General features: G+C 34.4%; 1 protein-coding gene and 1 long non-coding RNA gene across 2 annotated transcripts in view; both read right to left on the reverse strand.

Annotated features, from left to right (window-relative positions):
• The window catches only part of LOC120158616, a 31,108-nt gene extending 21,246 nt beyond the window's left edge, over positions 1-9,862 (reverse strand). Inside the window, exon 1 of the long non-coding RNA XR_005519250.1 lies at positions 9,781-9,862. This is a non-coding gene — a long non-coding RNA (uncharacterized LOC120158616). The remainder of the gene's footprint in view (positions 1-9,780) is intronic.
• Positions 9,863-11,159: 1,297 nt separating this feature from the next.
• LOC120158778 lies at positions 11,160-12,167 on the reverse strand. The gene is made up of 4 exons (XM_039169538.1): positions 11,838-12,167; positions 11,602-11,677; positions 11,374-11,501; positions 11,160-11,219 (listed from the first exon to the last, which is right to left on the reverse strand). The coding sequence occupies exons 1-4, from the start codon at positions 12,165-12,167 to the stop codon at positions 11,160-11,162; spliced, it is 594 nt and encodes a 197-aa protein (XP_039025469.1).
• Between the last annotated feature and the right edge of the window lie 7,210 nt (positions 12,168-19,377).

Raw genomic sequence — 19,377 nt, forward strand, 5'->3', positions numbered from 1 at the left:
CTTATAATATACGATTTTAACCAACTTTTTTTGGATTTGCCAAAATGACCAACAAAATCGCAATGCGAAATAAAAATCACAACGCGATCTCCAGAATCGCAAATCAGTTCCCAGAATCGCAATGCGATAGTACAAATTCGCATTGCGATTTTCCATAATCGCAACGCGAATATGAAAATCGCAACGCGAACATATAAATCGCAACGCGATTCTGACTATCGCAACGCGTATCCGTAAATCGCAACGAGAATACGTAAATCGCAATGCGTATCTGTAAATCGCAACGAGAATACGTAAATCGCAATGCGTATCCATAAATCGCAACGACAATACGTAAAATCGCAACGCATATCCGTAAATCACAACGCGATTTTTAAAGCGCCATTATAATCACTACGCGTATTTTATTTTCAAATTCCAAACACGAATATTAATTATCGAAACACTGAACCGTCCACAGTATATCCCGTAATCGCAACTCATAACCTAAAACCTAAAAAAAATCACAACTCAGTCCCATCTCCATCTCTCACTCTCTACGGCGAAATCCGTCCCCATCTCCGAAGATTTCCGTCCCTATCTCCGACGAAATCCCTCATAACCATTCACGGTCAGAAATCCCTCACAATCATTCAGAAATGGAAAATCAACCTCCGAGGGTTAGTTTTTTTAATTATTTTTATTTTGAAATTTTTGCATTATTTTAGGTTTTTCATATTGAAATTGATGATAAGTTTACTGGTAATTTCAATAATAGATTAACCATTTCACTTAGATTTCTTATTAAATTCATTCGATTGCTGCCAATACTGCTAAACTGTTTAGTCTTTAACCCTGTGAAGTTAGTATTTGTCTTTGTTTTATCTTTTGGTTGAAGTAATGCAATCCATTAAAGTTTCAATTTGCAGAAGAAGAATAGTTTCTAAACTTAAAATCGCAACATGAAAATGAAAATCGCAACACGAAAATGACTATCGCAACGAGAGAAATGAAAATCGCAACGAGAGAATCGCAACGCGAAATTAAAATCGCAATGCGAAACCAAAATCGCATTGCGATTTTCATTTCGCTTTGCGATTCTCTCGTTGCGATTCTCTCGTTGCGATTTTCATTTCACGTTGCGATTCTCTCGTTGTGATAGTCATTTCCGCGTTGCGATTTTCATTCTCTCGTTGCGATTTTCATTTCAACCAAAAGACAAAACAGTGTTCCAAATTTTAGTTTCAAGAATAAACTACTACTCTTTATGTTTATTATTTTTGGTATATCTTCACAGTGTAGTTTTTGGTATATCTAACTTGGTATGTTTATTGTTTTTGTATAAATTTTTTTCGGCTTCATTGACATTAAGGTTTAAAGTTAGCCTAGCCACTACAATTGCTTCGAAGCTTTCACCTGCACAAAGAAAATTGTTTGAGGAAACCTGCTTCGGGCCATGGCTGAGAGTACAGCATCCGGGTGGAGATGCTAATTTGACCCATTTGTGGCTTCAGACCATGACTAACGATCTACCCGACAGTATACAACGTGGTGAGGAAGAGATATGGTTTCATTTTCCACCAGTGTATACTTGTTTTGGGCGGAAGGAGTTCTGCTTAATAACTGGTCTACGATTCGGACACGATGATGTAGGTCGGTACACTCGTCATATTACCCGCCCATCATGGTTATCCCGAGTTTTTCCTGATGAGTCAATAGAGAAGCCGAACTTACACGTCGAAGACCTGAAGAAATTGTTTAATAAGAAAGATGGTTTTACTCGGAAGAATGACGTCGATGTTGTTCGAGTATGCCTTCTAGTACTTTTGTATGCCGACTTTTTAGGCAGAGAGGTCAGACAACCTATTCCTCAGGAGCTAATATTATTGGTAGAGAACCTAAATGCATGGAATCTGTTTCTGTGGGGTTCGTATATATGGAAAGCTACCTGGACTAATTTGTCGTATGCCTTTGATGACCGCAAAAGTTTGCGTGGCGATGGGTCGAAATACACTTTGTCAGGCTTTGTTTGGGCCTGTAAGGTAAGAATTTCTATATAATGTTTTCAAAATTATAATTAATTATTTAACAATTACTAATGTTTGTTATTATATTGTTTGTAGATTTGGATATTCGAGGCTTTCCCCAGCATGCAGACATATGCATTAAAAACTTCAAATGATATTCCTAGGGCTATTTCCAGGAAGAGGAAACGTCTGTTGGATTGGGAAGACTTAATACCATATGCGACAATAAATAATGTAAGTTAACACAAATACTATCATATATAAACAGGTTATTAATAGTAGACGTTTAACTTTGTTTGAGTTTTTATATTTTTAGGAGGCCAACACTCCATTACAGAGACTGACACCCACAGAGGCTGAGCTTGCCACTGATTGGTGGCAAGCTTGCCAGCGTTTTTTTGATGGAACGAATGATGAGCAGCCTCCACTTCCTCCACTTAGAGAGCCATCACCTCACCCAGAGCCATCACCTGATCGACCCGACTATACACCTCTACAACGAGAGCCATCACCTATCCGTCACATCATCGAGCCTTTTCTCCACCATCACCTCATGATAGACGACCGGCAAAGATGCCACGACTTCTATCTCCTTGTTCTCCACCTCCATGGGATGAGTCAAGGGAGTTACGTGATGAGGTCAATGCCTTGCGTGAGGAGATCGGTACTCTACGCGATAACGATGGTGCATGGCGTGTGGAGGTGTCTACTTTACGTGGTGAGGTTGCCGCTCTACGTGAGATGGTAGTATCGTTGCAGAATGAGGTTCATACTCTATGCAACGAGGTAAGTTTAAGATTTTCCATATTTAACTTGATGATAAATTTACTCGTAATTTCAGTTAGATTAACCATTTCACTTAGATTGCTTAGTAAATTTATTCGGTTGCTGCCAATACTGCTAAACTGTTTATTCTTTAACACTGTGAAGTTAGTATTTTTCTTTTGTTTTGTCTTTTGGTTGAAGTAAATTTATTCGGTTGCTGCCAATTCTGCTAAACTGTGTATTCTTTAACACTGTGAAGTTAGTATTTGTCTTGTGTTTGTCTTTGGTTGAAAGTAAATTTGTTCGGTTGCTGCCAATTCTGCTAAACTGTGTATTCTTTAACACTGTGAAGTTAGTATTTGTCTTTGTTTTGTTTTTTGGTTGAAAGTAAATTTGTTCGGTTGCTGCCAATTCTGCTAAACTGTGTATTCTTTAATACTCTGAAGTTAGTATTTGTCTTTGTTTTGTCTTTTGGTTGAAGTAATGCAATCCATTCAAGTTTTAATTTGTAGAAGAAGATATAGTTTACTTTCGCAACACGAAACTTAAAATCGCAACGTGAAAAATGACTATCGCAACGTGAAATGAAATTCGCAACGAGAGAATCACAACGCGAAATGAAAATCGCAACGACAAAATCGCAACGCGAAACCAAAATCGCAACGCGAAACTATAATCGTTTTGCGATTTTCATTTCGCATTGCGATTCTCTCGTTGCGATTTTCATTTCGCGTTACGATAGTCATTTTACACGTTGTAATTTTAAGTTCTAGAAACTATTCTTCTTCTGCAAATTGAAACTTGAATGAATTCCATTACTTCAACCAATAGACAAAGACAAATACTAACTTCACAGTGTTGCAAGTTTGAAACATATTTGTCTTTGTTATCTGATGCATTTTGTGAACTATGATAGAATAATGACTTGGGTGAATACAATGCAAGTTTAAAACATATTTGTCTTTGTTTTCACTGTTTAAATATCATGTCTGTTTATTTAGTGATTTTTGTATTTAATTATTTAGCGGCCCGATAAGGTGAATGCTTTACGTCGGGTTTTTCTTGCACGACGGAGTTCACGAATCAGACGGCGTGCACGTGCTATTAAGTCTCTGTACACCCCAATAGTGCGAAGACATCGTAAGAAGAAGCCCGACTTGCCTGTCATCCCTCAAGAGTCCACTCCTATCGTTGAAGAGGCCCCTATCATTCCTCGAGAGTCCCCTCCCACCGTTCAAGAGGCCACTGTCATCGTTGAAGAGGTCCCTCCCACCATTCAAGAGCCCGATTCACATGGCGTCATATGTAAGATTCTTGAAAAACCCTCTGACGTGCCGGACATGATGGATGAGAGTTGGCTCTCGTATGAGTTACCGGCCAGTACCATTCCGGTATCTGAAGTGGAGAGGAGACAACTACCGGACACAATTCTGGATAACACCCTTTGGGCTAAGGCCGCAGTTGATTTTTATCTACATGAGCGGAGCCAGGGGTGTTTCACTGACATATGCAAGCTCAACGATGATATCTATTTGTTGCTTGATCGGTCTTGGTGGGGCGTATTATTAGGGGTCGAAGACAATGGCTATTTCGATGGAGGGGTAAGTCTTATATTTTTCTTATATTTCAATTTGATTATTTTTTTTTTAAATTTATGTAAGTCACTAATATATGTCTTTTTTTGTAAAACAGCATATCGATGCGTGGGTGTCACGTCTTCTAATAATTGGGAAACTTAAGTAAAATAAAAGAAATACACGATATACAATTATGCCGACGTCTTTTAACGCCGTTCACTTGAAGAATCAACGAGATGAATCATTTGCGTTGGGCAATGGACAAACTAAACTTTATCCTGCATGGTGGGAGGTCGACAAGGTTAGTATTTATTTTAGATTGAGTTTAAAGGTATTCATAAATAAGTGCGCAAATGAATGAATTATTACTTATGATTGTAGGTGTTTATCCCTGTTTTAGAAAGTAAACATTGGCTTCTCGTCGAGCTTCAGCTCCTATCCCTTAAGGCAATAGTATATGACAGCATGATAAATTACATATCATTGGCTGATTTAAGAGATATTATTAAGGGATGGAGCTCTCATTTGGCTAAATTCTTGGATGCGATAAATTATTGGACTAGTTCTGGAAACAAGAAGCCAAAGAAGCTCAATATTACAGTTAGCAGAGACGAGACCGCACCACAACAAACGAAGGAAGCCAGAGGGGATTGTGGTCCTCTCGTATGAATGTGCTTGGAGCGTTTGACGACAGGAAGTACACATTTTCTACCTCCCACCGATAGAGATAGAGGTGCAGTAGGCTTGTGGTTTTGGCATTTTATGGCTAGAGCGATATATGAGAGACGCTGCCTACCTGCATCCGCGTTATGAAAGTGTCCATAAATAATTGGTAAGTTTATAGGCTTTTGGTTTGAAAATGTTTGGTTAAGTACCTAGAATTCAATAATTTGATGTTTGTAGGTTTTAGATGTGTAGAAAGTGTTGTTTGAGCAAATGTTTGGTTTCTGCAGGTTAATCTCAGAAGTGAGCTGCGTGAAAATGATGTATGGCTGCAAAAGTTGATTCAATAGTAGATGAGGAAATAAGAATTATTGCTTATTTTTTGATTGTTTAATTGATTTGTAAAAGATGATTTGTAAAAGTTGATTTGTTTAATTGATGTGAACATAATTCTTATTTGTGCTTGTTTAATTGATTGAAATGTAATGGTTGATTTTGTTGATTTCAATCTGCATTATGTTGAAGGAAAAAATGACTATCACAATGCAAAATGAAAATCGCAACGAGAGAATTGCAATGCGAAATTAAAATCGCAACGATAAAATCGCAACGCGAAACTAAAATCCCAACGCGAAACTAAATTCGCGTTGCGATTTTCATTTCGCATTGCGATTCCCTCGTTGCGATTTTCATTTTGCATTGTGATTCTCTCGTTGCGATTTTCATTTCGCATTGCGATAGTCATTTTCGCGTTGCGATTTTCAAGTTGCGATTTTCATTTCGCATTGCGATTCTCTCGTTGTGATAGTAATTTCCGCGTTGCGATAGACAATAAGATGATTGCGAATGTCATTTCCGTGTTGCGATAGTCAAATGAATGCCTAATAAGTGATAACAACTGAACAGATCATAGCAATTTTCAAACTCAAGTTACTAATACATGCCTAACTGAAAATGTTAAAAGTTCACACATAAAATCCACATAATACAACGTTTGCATTTAAAAATCACCTAAGTTAACAGTCCCAAAAGGTGAAGCCGGTTGTGATTGGGATTTTAAAAATGATTGCGATTTTGATTGCCTTTTGTTTGACACCATATGAGCTTTGGATTTTGATGAGGATCCATATTTTGGTAGAGGAAAAGATGATTGTGATGGCACTGGTGATCCACATGTCAACCTTGTATGACCACTTTCCTTGTACCGACTACATGTCGATCTCTTATTCTCTTCACCCTTAGACGGTATACGATCGTGAATTTTTGGTCGGCCAGGTAGCCTTCTGTCCATGGCTGGTGGCAAAACTGTTTGTAAGTCATCTGGTATGTCCCACTCAGAAGGATGTGGAATAGGGTAGACAATCTAGCCATAAGTCTGTCGATATACTTCTATAGTGTAGCAATCCATAGCGTATGCGCTTGAATCATCTTGGTTTAGATGAAGAGAAACTTTTATAACATGGCCACACGGATAACCAGATGTTTGCAATTTCATATAACTACACGTCTTTGCATTTAGATCGACAAACCCATTTAAGTTATTATCCAGTACTTCAAACAAAGTGTTTGAACATGGTTCAACTCTCCATGACGTTGACTTCACAACACGTTTCGTTATCTTTTTTTCTGTCCATGGTGTAACACGATGTTCCAATGTTCCTGTAAATTTAAATAAATAATACTTAGTAAAATATATGATAAGTTACGAATTTAAAGAAATAATACCTGCATGGTTTCTTTTCTTGTAGTACCACTGTTGAATAGAAGCTTGAAAAAACTCCATTAACATAGTAATGGGTAATTTATGGGAATGACGACTTAGAGCGTTGATTGATTCTGCACTATTAGACGTCATGAAACCATATATTGCTACAAGTTGATGTACTCTTGACCATATTTCAAACCCGACATCTTCTAGTGTTTGAGCACACTGAGGAAAAACACGTCTTAAACAGTTTATATACTTTATTAAAATCCACTTCTCGATAAGCTTTTACAGCCTTCCAGTATGTCCATTTGTGATTTTTTATACCAGCAGACCTTGATTTTAGATTTCTATACAAATAAACACCACAAAGTCCATGAAAAGCATCTGAGAAACACCTTCTAACAGCATTGTCAATTGAGTTTGCCCTATCGGATATGATTGTCAGATTGCTAATAGGACCTATGCAATCCCTAAGATGCCCCATAAACCATGTCCATGAATCAGAGGTTTCAGATTTGCCAACCCCGTAAGCTATTGGTAGTATCCCATTGTTAGTATCCATGGCTACTGCTAATAAGTTTACTCCAAGGTATCGACCTTTGAAATGTGCTCCGTCAACTATAATAACTGGGCGCATGCAATTAATAAACGAACGAATCTACAAAATCATATACACAAGAAATATAATCATTTAAATGTGAAATGCATGTAACTAACAAAAATTAGTCAACAAAATTATATTGATTTACTAACTGTAGCACCAATGGCGATAAACAACAACTCAAAGCATCTATCTCTATCTGTTTTGATATGAGTTACCGACCCAGGATTTTTCAGCTTTAAATTGTGACAATAAGCCGGCAGTTGGGCAAACGATGCTTCTGGCGACCCCCTCAACAATTCCAAGGCATAACATTTGGGTCTCCAAGCTTGAGAATATGAGATACTAATCTTAAACTGAGCATTCATGTCAGTCATAATTTCATGTCCCCGATATACCCTACCATTCAAAAACATTAACCTCAGCCAGAAAACCACCCAACACCTTTTTGTTTGCCTGTCTATGGTGAGGAAAAACTTGGGTTCTTGAACATGTATGTTTATCAATAAAAGTCCTAACTTGAAACATTTCGCAATCTTTTATCCTCTTTGCAATCATACGCCACATACAGTTTTTGTCAATCATACAACTTATTTCGAAACGATCTTTGTTGATTTGTTAACTTTTAGTTGATAGCCATCTTCCACACATTTCGTATACAAAGCTATCTTCAAGTCTTCCTTTGTATCAAAACAATCATCTTTCTTGATACGAATATTTTTTGTGTAACAATCAACTGCTATCTTTACCAACTCTTCTTCCGGTATCTGAAGTATTCTGGCATATTCCAGTTATACTCCCGTGCATTTTCTTCGGGGACTTTTCTTTGGGGATTTTCTTCTTCTTTTTCTTCTTCAGTGTTATATGAATTACAGAATGGATGTTCAACATGTTTTACAGTCGTAACTTCCTCCTCATTATCATCAACAACATCTTCCTCGGCAACGGTTGTTTCATTATCAAAATTCGGGTATTGACCAATATCAAAATCATTACACGCAAGGTCTGTTTCTTCTTCTGAAAAATCATCAAAATCTGAGTATTGACCACGATCAAAGTCCGGGTATTGACCAAGATCAAATTTCGAATATTGACTAGTACTCACAATTTTTTCTGTTGGCTCATCATCGTCTAACTGGTCAATACGAAAACCGGAATTTGGTGCTGAAAGTTTATTGGGATTTGGATTAGGGAAAGGTTATGGGTTTTGAGATTGTGTTTGGTATTGGAAATGTGGTGAAACAATATTTGCTTGGTGATGAAATTGTGGTGGAACCATTAAATTTTGAGCACCATAAACTGGGGTTGAAAAACTTAGTTGATACTACCCGCTACTGACCCAACTTCATCACTTGAAACACTAATGTAAGCAATGAATCGTTCAACATCTTCATTGTCGTTAACAAATAACTTTACCATTTCTCTGATAAGATAGCCTAAATCCACTTAGGGGCTCTAAATTCAATTTATTGCAACACGTAATATTAGAGTTTCATAAGTTAACTTTTTTAATGACATTTTAGTTGAAGATTCATAGGTAAAGGCATATATTGTAAAACACCATGAACATTCTCCCATGACCCTCCAAAACACAAATCTATCCAAACATGATCAACATTAGATGATTTCATTATTGTAAATTAATTTACTAAACAAATGAGTTGCGAAACTAAAACCTGTTACCGGATGGGGAAGGATGTCGTTGGATATAGGAACGGATGTCGCCGGAGAAAGTGATAGATGGAGATGGAATGAGTTGCGATTTAGGGATTTAGGTTATGAGTTGCTGCTGCTGCATAGTTAAATACCCTAAACATTTGTGTTGCGAAAGTAAAACCTGTTGTGAATTCAGAAATCGAGTTGCGAATTTGAAATTCAGTATTGCGATAGTCAGAATCTCGTTGCGATTTACAGATTCGCATTGCGATTTACGTATTCGAATTGCGATTTACGTATTCGCATTGCGATTTACAGATACGCATTGCGATTTACGTATTCTCGTTGCAATTTACAGATACGCGTTGCGATTTACGTATTCTCGTTGCGATTTACGGATACGCATTGCGATTTTACGTATTGTCGTTGCGATTTACGGATACGCGTTGCGATTTTACGGATACTCGTTGTGATAGTCAGAATTGCGTTGTGATTTATATGTTCACGTTGCGATTTTCATATTCGCGTTGCTATTCTGGAAAATCGTAATGTGAATTTGTACTATCACATTGCGATTCTGGGAACTGATTTGCGATTCTGGAGATTGCGTTGCGATTTTTATTTCGCATTGCGATTTTGTTGGTCATTTTGGCAAATCCAAAAAAAGTTGGTTAAAATCGTATATTATAAGACATTTTTGGTCACTGAGGTTATTTTCTCAGCTTTAAAAAGGAACCCATCATGATCAAGAAAGAAGAAAAACATAAGCAAACAAATTAAAAATTCACTCGTCATGAAGCATACTATTCAGCATTCATGACTGTGGGGTTGACCGAACACGAGCCTGCCTACTCGTGGAAGGATAGGACCGCTTACTGACAAAAAAAAGTAAATAAAAATTAAATTAAATTTAGAGCTTTGCCTTGTTTTGATTTTGTTATTATTGTGGTTGAGTGAAAAAGAGAGACAAAAAGCGAAGAGGATCTTTTGTTTGGAACTAAAATTAAGTTTGTTAGACATGTCCGAAAACCTGGCATTTTATAGTGGCATCCTATGAATTCCCAAGTCAAACCCAGATAAATCACCATATCTTTATTATAAAAATTATATCTATTTGATAATTACTATATAGCTTAACTAATCGTATTAACTGATTTTTTTCTTAAAATTGTAACTGCAAATATAGTTTTTATGAAATTTTTAAGGGTGAGATAATGTACTTTACTTTTTCTTTTGCATTTTTTCCAGGTTAATTGGCGTTGGATTATGTGTAAAATTTATCAAAGAATATAAAGCATTGAAAACTCACACTCCTGAGAATGGGGAATCCAGAAAAAAAAATTAAGGGAGGGCACGTACATATATTAACAATATAAAAAATTTTATATATAAAAACACTAATTATATTTTAATTATAATACAAATCCTTACAACAAAAAATACAACTAAAAATAAATTTTACAGTTGTTCCCTTCTAGGCTTCATGCTCTGATATCACTGTATTATCTTTTCGTTATCTACATTATCAAATACATATTTCTCAATAAAAGTAACTAAACAATCATTAAGCCATCTGCCATACAATTGCACAGTCGATTCTTTATAAAGAAAGTCCTTTTAGATCACAAAATCTTTCATCTGAACAAACATCGACAGTATAATTCTCAAGTTGTCGATCAGACAATATAAGATCTCTAGTAGAAAATTCACATGGATAAAATTGGGCAAGACGAATCAACTTTTTCTTATCAAAAGAAAGATATGAGTTTCTTGGATTCAAGCAAGGCACACAAAGAAGCAACTCTGTACTTGTCTTAGAAAAACGATTATTAAGCTCTTGAAGTTGTCTATCAATTACCTGATAAAATAATTCAACCTAAAAATGATGCAAGTTTGAAACTTCACAAGCTCTTCTCCTTGATCTTCTTAGAACAACAAATACATTTTCCATTTTTTGAACCTCAATGTTATTCTTTTCATAAAAAAAAAAGAAACTTCTTCAAGTAAAGTGACATCTCACATCTCTCATCATTTGTAACCGTTGCTTGGATACACTAACTAATTGCATAGCATTCACAATGTCTTGATCACTCCGTTGCAAGGCTTGAGATAATGCACTTGTAACTCCCAAGATATTTTTCATCAAGTGCAAATTAACACAAACTCAAAAGATTGTAAAGAACTCAATAACATACAAGCTTTGACTCTTTGCTCTGAGTGTGTTCCATCTTCCTCAACCATTTCTGGGGCACCCATCACAGAAGAGAACATAGTAATCAAGCTAACAACAGTCTTATAATGTGAACCCCAAAGAGTATCTCCAGCTCTCTTTGTAGATGTTTCTTAATTTAGTCCACGGCCACTGAATATTTCACCATTTTGTAAAGCTTCTCTTACCTTAATCACTTGACTAGATTGAAGAATTTCTTTTCTCTTACAAGAAGCACTAACCACGTTGACCACACTAGCAACCATATTAAAAAGAAAGGCAACTTCAACTTGTTTTTCAGCAACAACAAGAAATGCTAATTGAAGTTGATGTGCAAAGCAATGAACATAAAAAAACATATTCATTATTTCTTAGAATCAAACTTTTAAGCCCATTAAATTCCCCTTGCATATTACTTGTCCCGTCATAACCTCGTCCTCCTATTCTTGGAAAAACATAATCCATGAGTTGCAAACACACTTCTGAGAGCATCTATAAGTGAAGTAGAAACAATATTAGAAACATGAACAAGACTAAAAAAACATTCAAAAACTCTTCCTTTATTATCTACGTAGTGTAGAATGATAGTCATTTGTTCTTTAACAAATATGTCACGAGATTAATCAACCAAAATAGTAAAAAATTCATTTACAAGCTCATCAATAATTGCACAAGTAGTCTCACTAGCAGCAACACTAACAATATATTTTTGTATATTCGATGCTACTAGATTAAGATTGTCACGAGTATTTTGAAGAACTTTATTAACAATTTCATTATGATATTCAAGAAACTGCAAGAGTTCTATAAAGTTACCTTGATTACGAGAATCATCAAACTCATCATGTCTACGAAGAGCCAATCCTTTACGTAAAAGGAATTGAACACAATCAATTGTTGCTGTAAGATGAGTTTTATATTCTTGTTTGGCTTGATTAGATTGTTTCATAATGAAAACTTCAACATGTTGTTTCTGATTCATTAGAGCTTCACATTTTTTAAAGCTACATTGTGAGCACTATTAGGACCTCCAACATGAAGTTACAACCTGCTCTTATCTTTTCTGAAACACCCATTTCTCGTATACGTCTCAGTACACGAGTCACATATGTCACATGACTTTTAAAACATTTTCATACTTGAAAACCAGTAAAATTTTGTTTCTTTAAATAAATGATTTAATAAATTAGTTTATAAAACATTATTCAATTATATATTTATAAAATAACATTTAAAAATCCATCAAACAATAGTTTAAGTTCAAACGTAATATAATACTACAACCAAATATCAGGTATCTTATCAGAGCATCACAACATATCTCGAGCTAATAATAGCAAAATAAACATCTAGAGATTTCATACTGTTACTGATAAGGCAACCCTTGACAGATGATATCAGCTACACTCCTCACTCCGATTTGTAAACTAAACCTACACGTGAAAATCACCACACGTTAATCATTCACTTAGTGAGGCATAATCTAATAAATGAGGCATATTAAAACAAAAATATTTCATAAAAGATCAAAATACGAGTTTAATCATAATAAATATATTAACACATAAAACATACTTGATACGCAAAATTTCCATCAAATAACATGCGAAACAATATTTCATATGCCTAGCATACTTATCAATCAATATCTTCCAAAATAATGCAAGGTACACAATAACATGATACTAACCATTTTCGAAACAATAATCTCGTACGACTACTATCCTTGCACACAAAGTGCAATAGTACACAAAGTACTACTCCAAGTACACAAAGTACTCTTACAAAAATGCAATAATGCATTTTCTAAAATCAATAGATATCCATCTCACACCAAGTATGCCAATTACATACAAAGTGCTACAATACACAAAGTACTATTACAATACCACCTTATTTATTGTATTATTATTACACCTATAACTCTCCATGTACATACAATAGGCTTTAAAATCCAAATTGCAGGTTAAAAATTTATTCCAAACCATCAATAAATAATAATTTATATGAAACACATTCATTCTTTTTAGGGTAGTTCATACCCTAAAATCATTCGTAAAAATCATTTTCAATAACTTTATAAAAATATTTCAAAATACAGTAAAACATGCTTTTATAAGAATATTCGAGGTTGACTCATCGTAAGTCGTCTTCATATCATATAAGTACATAATAAATGCACTCACTGGTATGCCTCACTAGTATGCCTTACTATCGAAATTTGATTATTCTTGAACTTTTTTCCTTGCCATTTGCTTTGCTTGTATCACGAGTTCGATCACGATCTACACGAGCATCCATACAAAGCATATGCAAATATAGAATACATGTTAGTATTCTTACTAATATTTCATACTTAATAATAATACTCCAAAAGTACTATTATTTTCGAATTCTTTTAAAATCATCTTAATTTTTTTATTCATGATGGGCCTTCTCAAAATTCAAGCCCAACTAAGCCCAATAATTTCCAGCCCAATACCTCAACAATGTCATATTTTCCATTTAATCCACTAACTTTCTTAACGTTTACCATTTAGCACTCAAACTTTGTCAACTTTCCAAAATGGCTAAATTTCACATACTAACTTCAATTTTAGCCCTCAAATGATAATTTTCAGCATATTACAACCATTATTGAACAATTATACAACAAACCAAAACTTTTTCACAATTATCGATTTGGTCCCCCTACTTTTAAAAATTACAGATTAGCCCAAATTTTTTTCTAAGGCTTGTTGAACCTTCTAAATATAATTTCTAAGCCATGGTAATTTTCTATAATTCTTCCCATCATCTTCCTCAAGGCCTAATGGTTTATGTACCCAAGACTAGGGTTTTCATGATTTTCACTTGATTCAAGTATGAAACCAACCTCTATTCAACACTTCAAGACCTCTAGAATCAAACCCCTAACTTAATTTCATAAAAAATATAACTTTCCCCTAAAGCTAGGGTTTAACCGAAATCAATATAGACTTATATAGCCATGTACAAATGATTTTAATCAACAATTATGCTTGTATATGATTCTACAACCTCAAAAATATCAAACTCCTTCATCAATTTCATAAACCCTAATGTGAAAACAAATCTAAAATTTGGGATCTTTGAACTCAATCAAGATTAGCATGCAATATTTGTACCTAATGATAGCGTTTTTCGCGTAGAATAATTTTCTATTTCACAGCATAATCCAAAATCCAAAGAAAATTGCTTAAAATGAAAAATAAAATTTATCTTACCTTGGTCATGGAGAGAATGAAATGGACCTGAAAATGGCTCAAGTTTTAAGCTTAAATGAATAAAATATTCATTTAGCGATAAATGTCCATTTTACCATTAATGAAACTTGATATTTACCTTAATACGAAGCCACATAAACCTTATCATCTTCCAAAGTCAAAGATGGACAAAATATTTTTCCCTTAACAACTTTACCCATGCCATTTTCTAAAAATTTCAATATTGCCATTTTTCATCCAACGGTCCAAATTGAACATGGAAATAAATTTTCAAATCCAATGCTTTATATTATTTTCCATCATTTTAATAAGTGGAAATAATATTTGTAAGCCTAATTTATCATCCTTCAAAATTTCCTAGATATCTGATTCGATCTGATTATCTGGATTTTTCTCAAACTTTATCGCTTTATAGCTTTTAGTACAAAATCCGTACGAAAATTCTGATTCCCAAATAAACATCATTCTTGGGGGTAAACTATTTATTTACGGGGCTGGATTACATAACTTTTTAAAATTACACTTTAGTCTTTAAACTTTTCCAAAGTTTATACTTTGGTCACTTAACTTTCAAAATTTACATTTTGGCCACTAACCAAAATTTGGGATATTACAACTCTCCCCCTTAAGAAAAATTCTTCCTCGAATTTTAGTGCGTATTTGATGTGAAGAGAGCATATATTGTCTTTTCATGACTTATTTTCTTTCCAAGGTAGCTTATTCGACTTTATGATTCCTCCGAAGAACTTTGACTAAAGGGTCATTTTGTTTCATAATTCTGACTCCTCTAGCTAGAATCTCAACCGGTTCCTCTTCATCGATCAAATCTAGTCGAATTTGTATATCCTCCGGTGTGATAATATGCGAAAAATTTGGTCAATACTTCCTGAGCATCGGCACATGAAAACATTATGGATCTTGTCCATTTCGGGAGGCAATTCTAACCGATAATCCATTGGTCTAACTCTTTTCAAAGTCTCATAAGTTCCAATAAAATCTTGGACTCAACTTTTCTTTGTGTCCAAACCGCTATACTTTCTTCCAAGGCGATACCATGAGAAATACCTTACCACCTACTTGGTATTCAATCTCTTTTTTCTTTATGTATGCATAAGACTTTTGTCGATCAGAAGCTATCTTAATATTATCTTGAATGATCCCCGCTTTATCTTTCATTTTTTTTATCAATTTAGGGCCAACTAGAACTCGATCTTTTAGCTCAAACCAATTTAATGGTGTTCGACACTTCCTGTCATAAAGGACTTCATAAGGAGCAATCTTGATACTTGACAGATAACTATTATTATAAATAAATTCTACTATAGGCAAATATTTTTCCCATGATCCCTTGAACTCAATCAACCATGCCCTTAGCATATCTTCCATTATCTGAATGGTCCACTCTGACTGACCATCTATCTATGAATGAAAAGTTGTACTGAAATTCAATCGAGTACCCATGGCCTCATGCAAGGAATTCTAGAATCTCAAAGTAATCCTTGGATCTCTGTGAGATACTATCGATACAAGCACTCAATGCAACTGAACTATATCTTTTATGTACAACTCAGCATATTTATCCATCGAATAATCTGTCCGTACTGGAATGAAGTGAGTTGTCTTGGTTAATCTATCAATAATTACCCAAATAGAGTCTTTCTTGTTGGGTATCAACGATAACACTGAAATAAAATCCATAGTGACCTGTTCCCACTTCCATTCAAGAATAAATACCGGTTGTACAAATTCGAAAGGAACTTGATGTTCAACTTTCATCTATTGTAATATCAAACACTATGCCACAATTTTAATGATAGCTCTTTTCATGCCAGGCCATCTATATCCACTCTTTATGTCTTGATATATCTAATTTCCGCCTGGATGCATAGTCAATGGACTGTAATGTGCCTTGGAGAGAATATCTTTCTTTAGTGCTTCATTAACTGGAATAAAAAGTCTTCCACGATAATATAAACATCCGTCGGACGTAACCTCAAAGTCCTTAATCTCATTATTTTCTACTTAAGTAATTCTTACCAAGCACTTTTCATCTTTTCCTTTCATCTCTTTTATTCGATCCAAAAGCATCAACTTTATCTCAACAATCAAGGCATCATCTTCCTTTAAGGATAACATGCATCCAAAGCTCGCAAAACTATAAACGTTTGTTGGCTAAGTGCATCAGTCACTACATTAGCCTTTCCTGGATGATAGTCGAAGATCACACCATAATTCTTTAAAAGCTCTATCCATATTCTTTCTCTCAGGTTTAACTCTTTTTGAGTCAACAAGTACTTTAGGCTTTTGTGATCTGTATAAATATAGCACCACTCACCATATAGATAATCAATCCTCAGATTAGGATAAGTATTCTTATTATCACTTTATTCAACTATCGATAATCTATGAATAATCGTATAAATTCATCTTTCTTTTCACTAACAGAACATGTACCCCCAAGGTGAAACACTCGGTCTGATGAAACCTTGATCAAGCAACTCTTGTAACGAATCCTTTTGTTCTCTTAATTCAATCGGAGCCATTAGATACAAAACCATAAAAATAGGCTCAATACCCTACTAACCATCAACCTTGAATTCTACCTCTCGATCTGGAGGTAATCCACGTAATTCATATGAAAAGAAATATGGAAATTCTAGAGTTGTGGGAATATCATACAATCTTACTTTAGATACATGAGTATCTATAACATTATCTAGAAAAACTATACATCCTTCTGACATCATTTTCTTTGCAATCATTGTCAATATCACATTAGGTAGTGATTTTGCTTTTTCACCAATCTCTATAATTTCCAAATCATTTGCATCTTTCTGAAATAATCGCTTCTTGCGACCATCAATCTAACCATAATGCGAAGACAACCAACCTATACCCAATATTATCTTGAACTCGTCAAATGATAATTTGACCATATTTATTGGGAACATAACCCTTGAATCTTTATCAGATATTTACTACCTGTCTGACTCACACTTGCACCATGTCCCATAGGTTTTACTACTGTCATATTACTTGAGATCAAGTCGAATAGAATACCTCTGTTTTAAAATTCCTTGTTTCATTCATGAGGTAATCCATATAACTTTTATGGGTCCAATGAAAATATTTTTGAGCAGTTGAAACATTTTCATCTCAACTATGAAAGTCTAACTGTCCACATTATTTAATAAAAAGACTTGAAAACTTAGTAGCAATAACTTCATAGCAGTTAATGCTAAAATCCCACTAGTAAAAAATTTACTCTTTTTCATACCACTACAAACTCGAAACTTTTCAAGTCCTTTAAAATCAATCGTAATCTAAGCGATAATTCATTGTAGCTTGTAAGGGGTTAGATAATCCATTCCACAATCTTACCTTCGCAAGGTAACTCTATCGTGTCCATAAAATTTAGCAGTTACTCTCATTGAAACTCATTTTAAAACTTTTAGAATGATAACATAATTATCATCTGATTCACTAATAACACAACTTTCTTTAAACTTTTAGCGGACAATTTACTTACCGCTTACTTATTTCCTCTAACTCAATTCAACATTTCTTTAAGCAACTTAATGCTTAACTTAAATATTCCTCAATTATTTAAGCTTACCTGTAGAAACCTCAGAGTCATCAATAGATTCAATAATCTTCTATGGATCGTCATCCAATTCAACATCTCTTGTAATACATTTAAACATTTTAATGGATTCCTCTGATGCAGTAACTTCATTAAAAACTAGGGCATTTCTTTCATAGAATGGAGTAAAATCCCTTACAACTCAACTCTTCTAAAGCGTGATACTAAAATCATGTCGGATCTTTTTGGGGCAATTTAAATCTCAACCTTTCTTTCAATATTATCAACTTTCTTACCTTTATCCTTAGTTCCTGGCATCTAACACAACACACATAATAACAACTTAAGTTAGTGAGGAGTGACATCTATTATATCACATTGACACCATATCAGTAACTTTGACATCCTAGTGGTATGTACACACTTTTTACATAAAATACAATCTTTTTGGTTGAGAATTGACTAAACCTGTAGCTCTGATACCAATAAACGTAACACCCATTTCACGTATGCGTGTTCATGCATGATTCACAAATGTCACATGACTTTTAAAACATTTTCGTACTTGAAAACCAATAAAATTTTGTTTCTTTAAATAAACGGTTTAATAATATAGTTTATAAAACATTATTCAATTATATATTTATTTAATAACATTTAAAATATATCAAACAATATTTTAAGTTCAAACTTAATATAATACTACAACCAAATACCAAGTATCTTATCAGAGCATCACAACATATTTAAGTACATGCCAACTAGTAATATCAAAATAAACATCTAAAGATGTCATTCTGTTACGGATGAGGCAACCCTTGACAGATGATATCAGCTACACTCCTCACTCTGATTCATACACTAAACCTACGTGTGAAAATCATCACACGCCGAGTATTCACTTAATGAGGCATAATATAAAAAATGAGGCATATTAAAACATAAGTATTTCATAAAAGATCAAAATACGAGTTTAATCGTAATAAATATATTAATGCATAAAACTGAGTTGATAGGAACATTTTCCATCAAATAACATGTGAAACAGTATTTCGTATGCCTAACATACTTATCAATCAATATATTCCAAAATATCCATTCGTAGGCCAATGTATGACAAATGAGAACGCAAGGTACACAATAACATGATACTAACCATTTTCAGAATAGTAATCCCGTATGACTACTATCCTTGAAAACAAATTTCCATAGTACACAAAATACTACTCCAAGTACACAAATTACTCTTAGGAAAATGCAATAATGCAATTTCTAAAATCGACAGATATCCATCTCACACCAAGTATGCCAATTACATACAAAGTGCTACAGTACACAAAGTACTATTAAAAGTTCAAGCATAA

This window comes from Hibiscus syriacus, unplaced genomic scaffold (genome assembly GCF_006381635.1).
Source record: "Hibiscus syriacus cultivar Baekdansim isolate YM2019G1 unplaced genomic scaffold, ASM638163v2 tig00111330_pilon, whole genome shotgun sequence".
Classification (NCBI taxonomy): Eukaryota; Viridiplantae; Streptophyta; class Magnoliopsida; order Malvales; family Malvaceae; genus Hibiscus; species Hibiscus syriacus.

What these genes read in the sequence shown, in the direction of transcription:
- LOC120158778 (XM_039169538.1), bottom strand. Translation starts at nt 12,167, where the DNA reads ATGAATCAGAAACAACATGTTGAAGTTTTCATTATGAAACAATCTAAT. An exon ending in GTGCAATTATTGATGAGCTT is followed by an intron (nt 11,678 to 11,837) that starts GTAAATGAATTT and finishes CTTCACTTATAG; the next exon opens with ATGCTCTCAGAAGTGTGTTT. An exon ending in ACGAGGTTATGACGGGACAA is followed by an intron (nt 11,502 to 11,601) that starts GTAATATGCAAG and finishes AACTTCAATTAG; the next exon opens with CATTTCTTGTTGTTGCTGAA.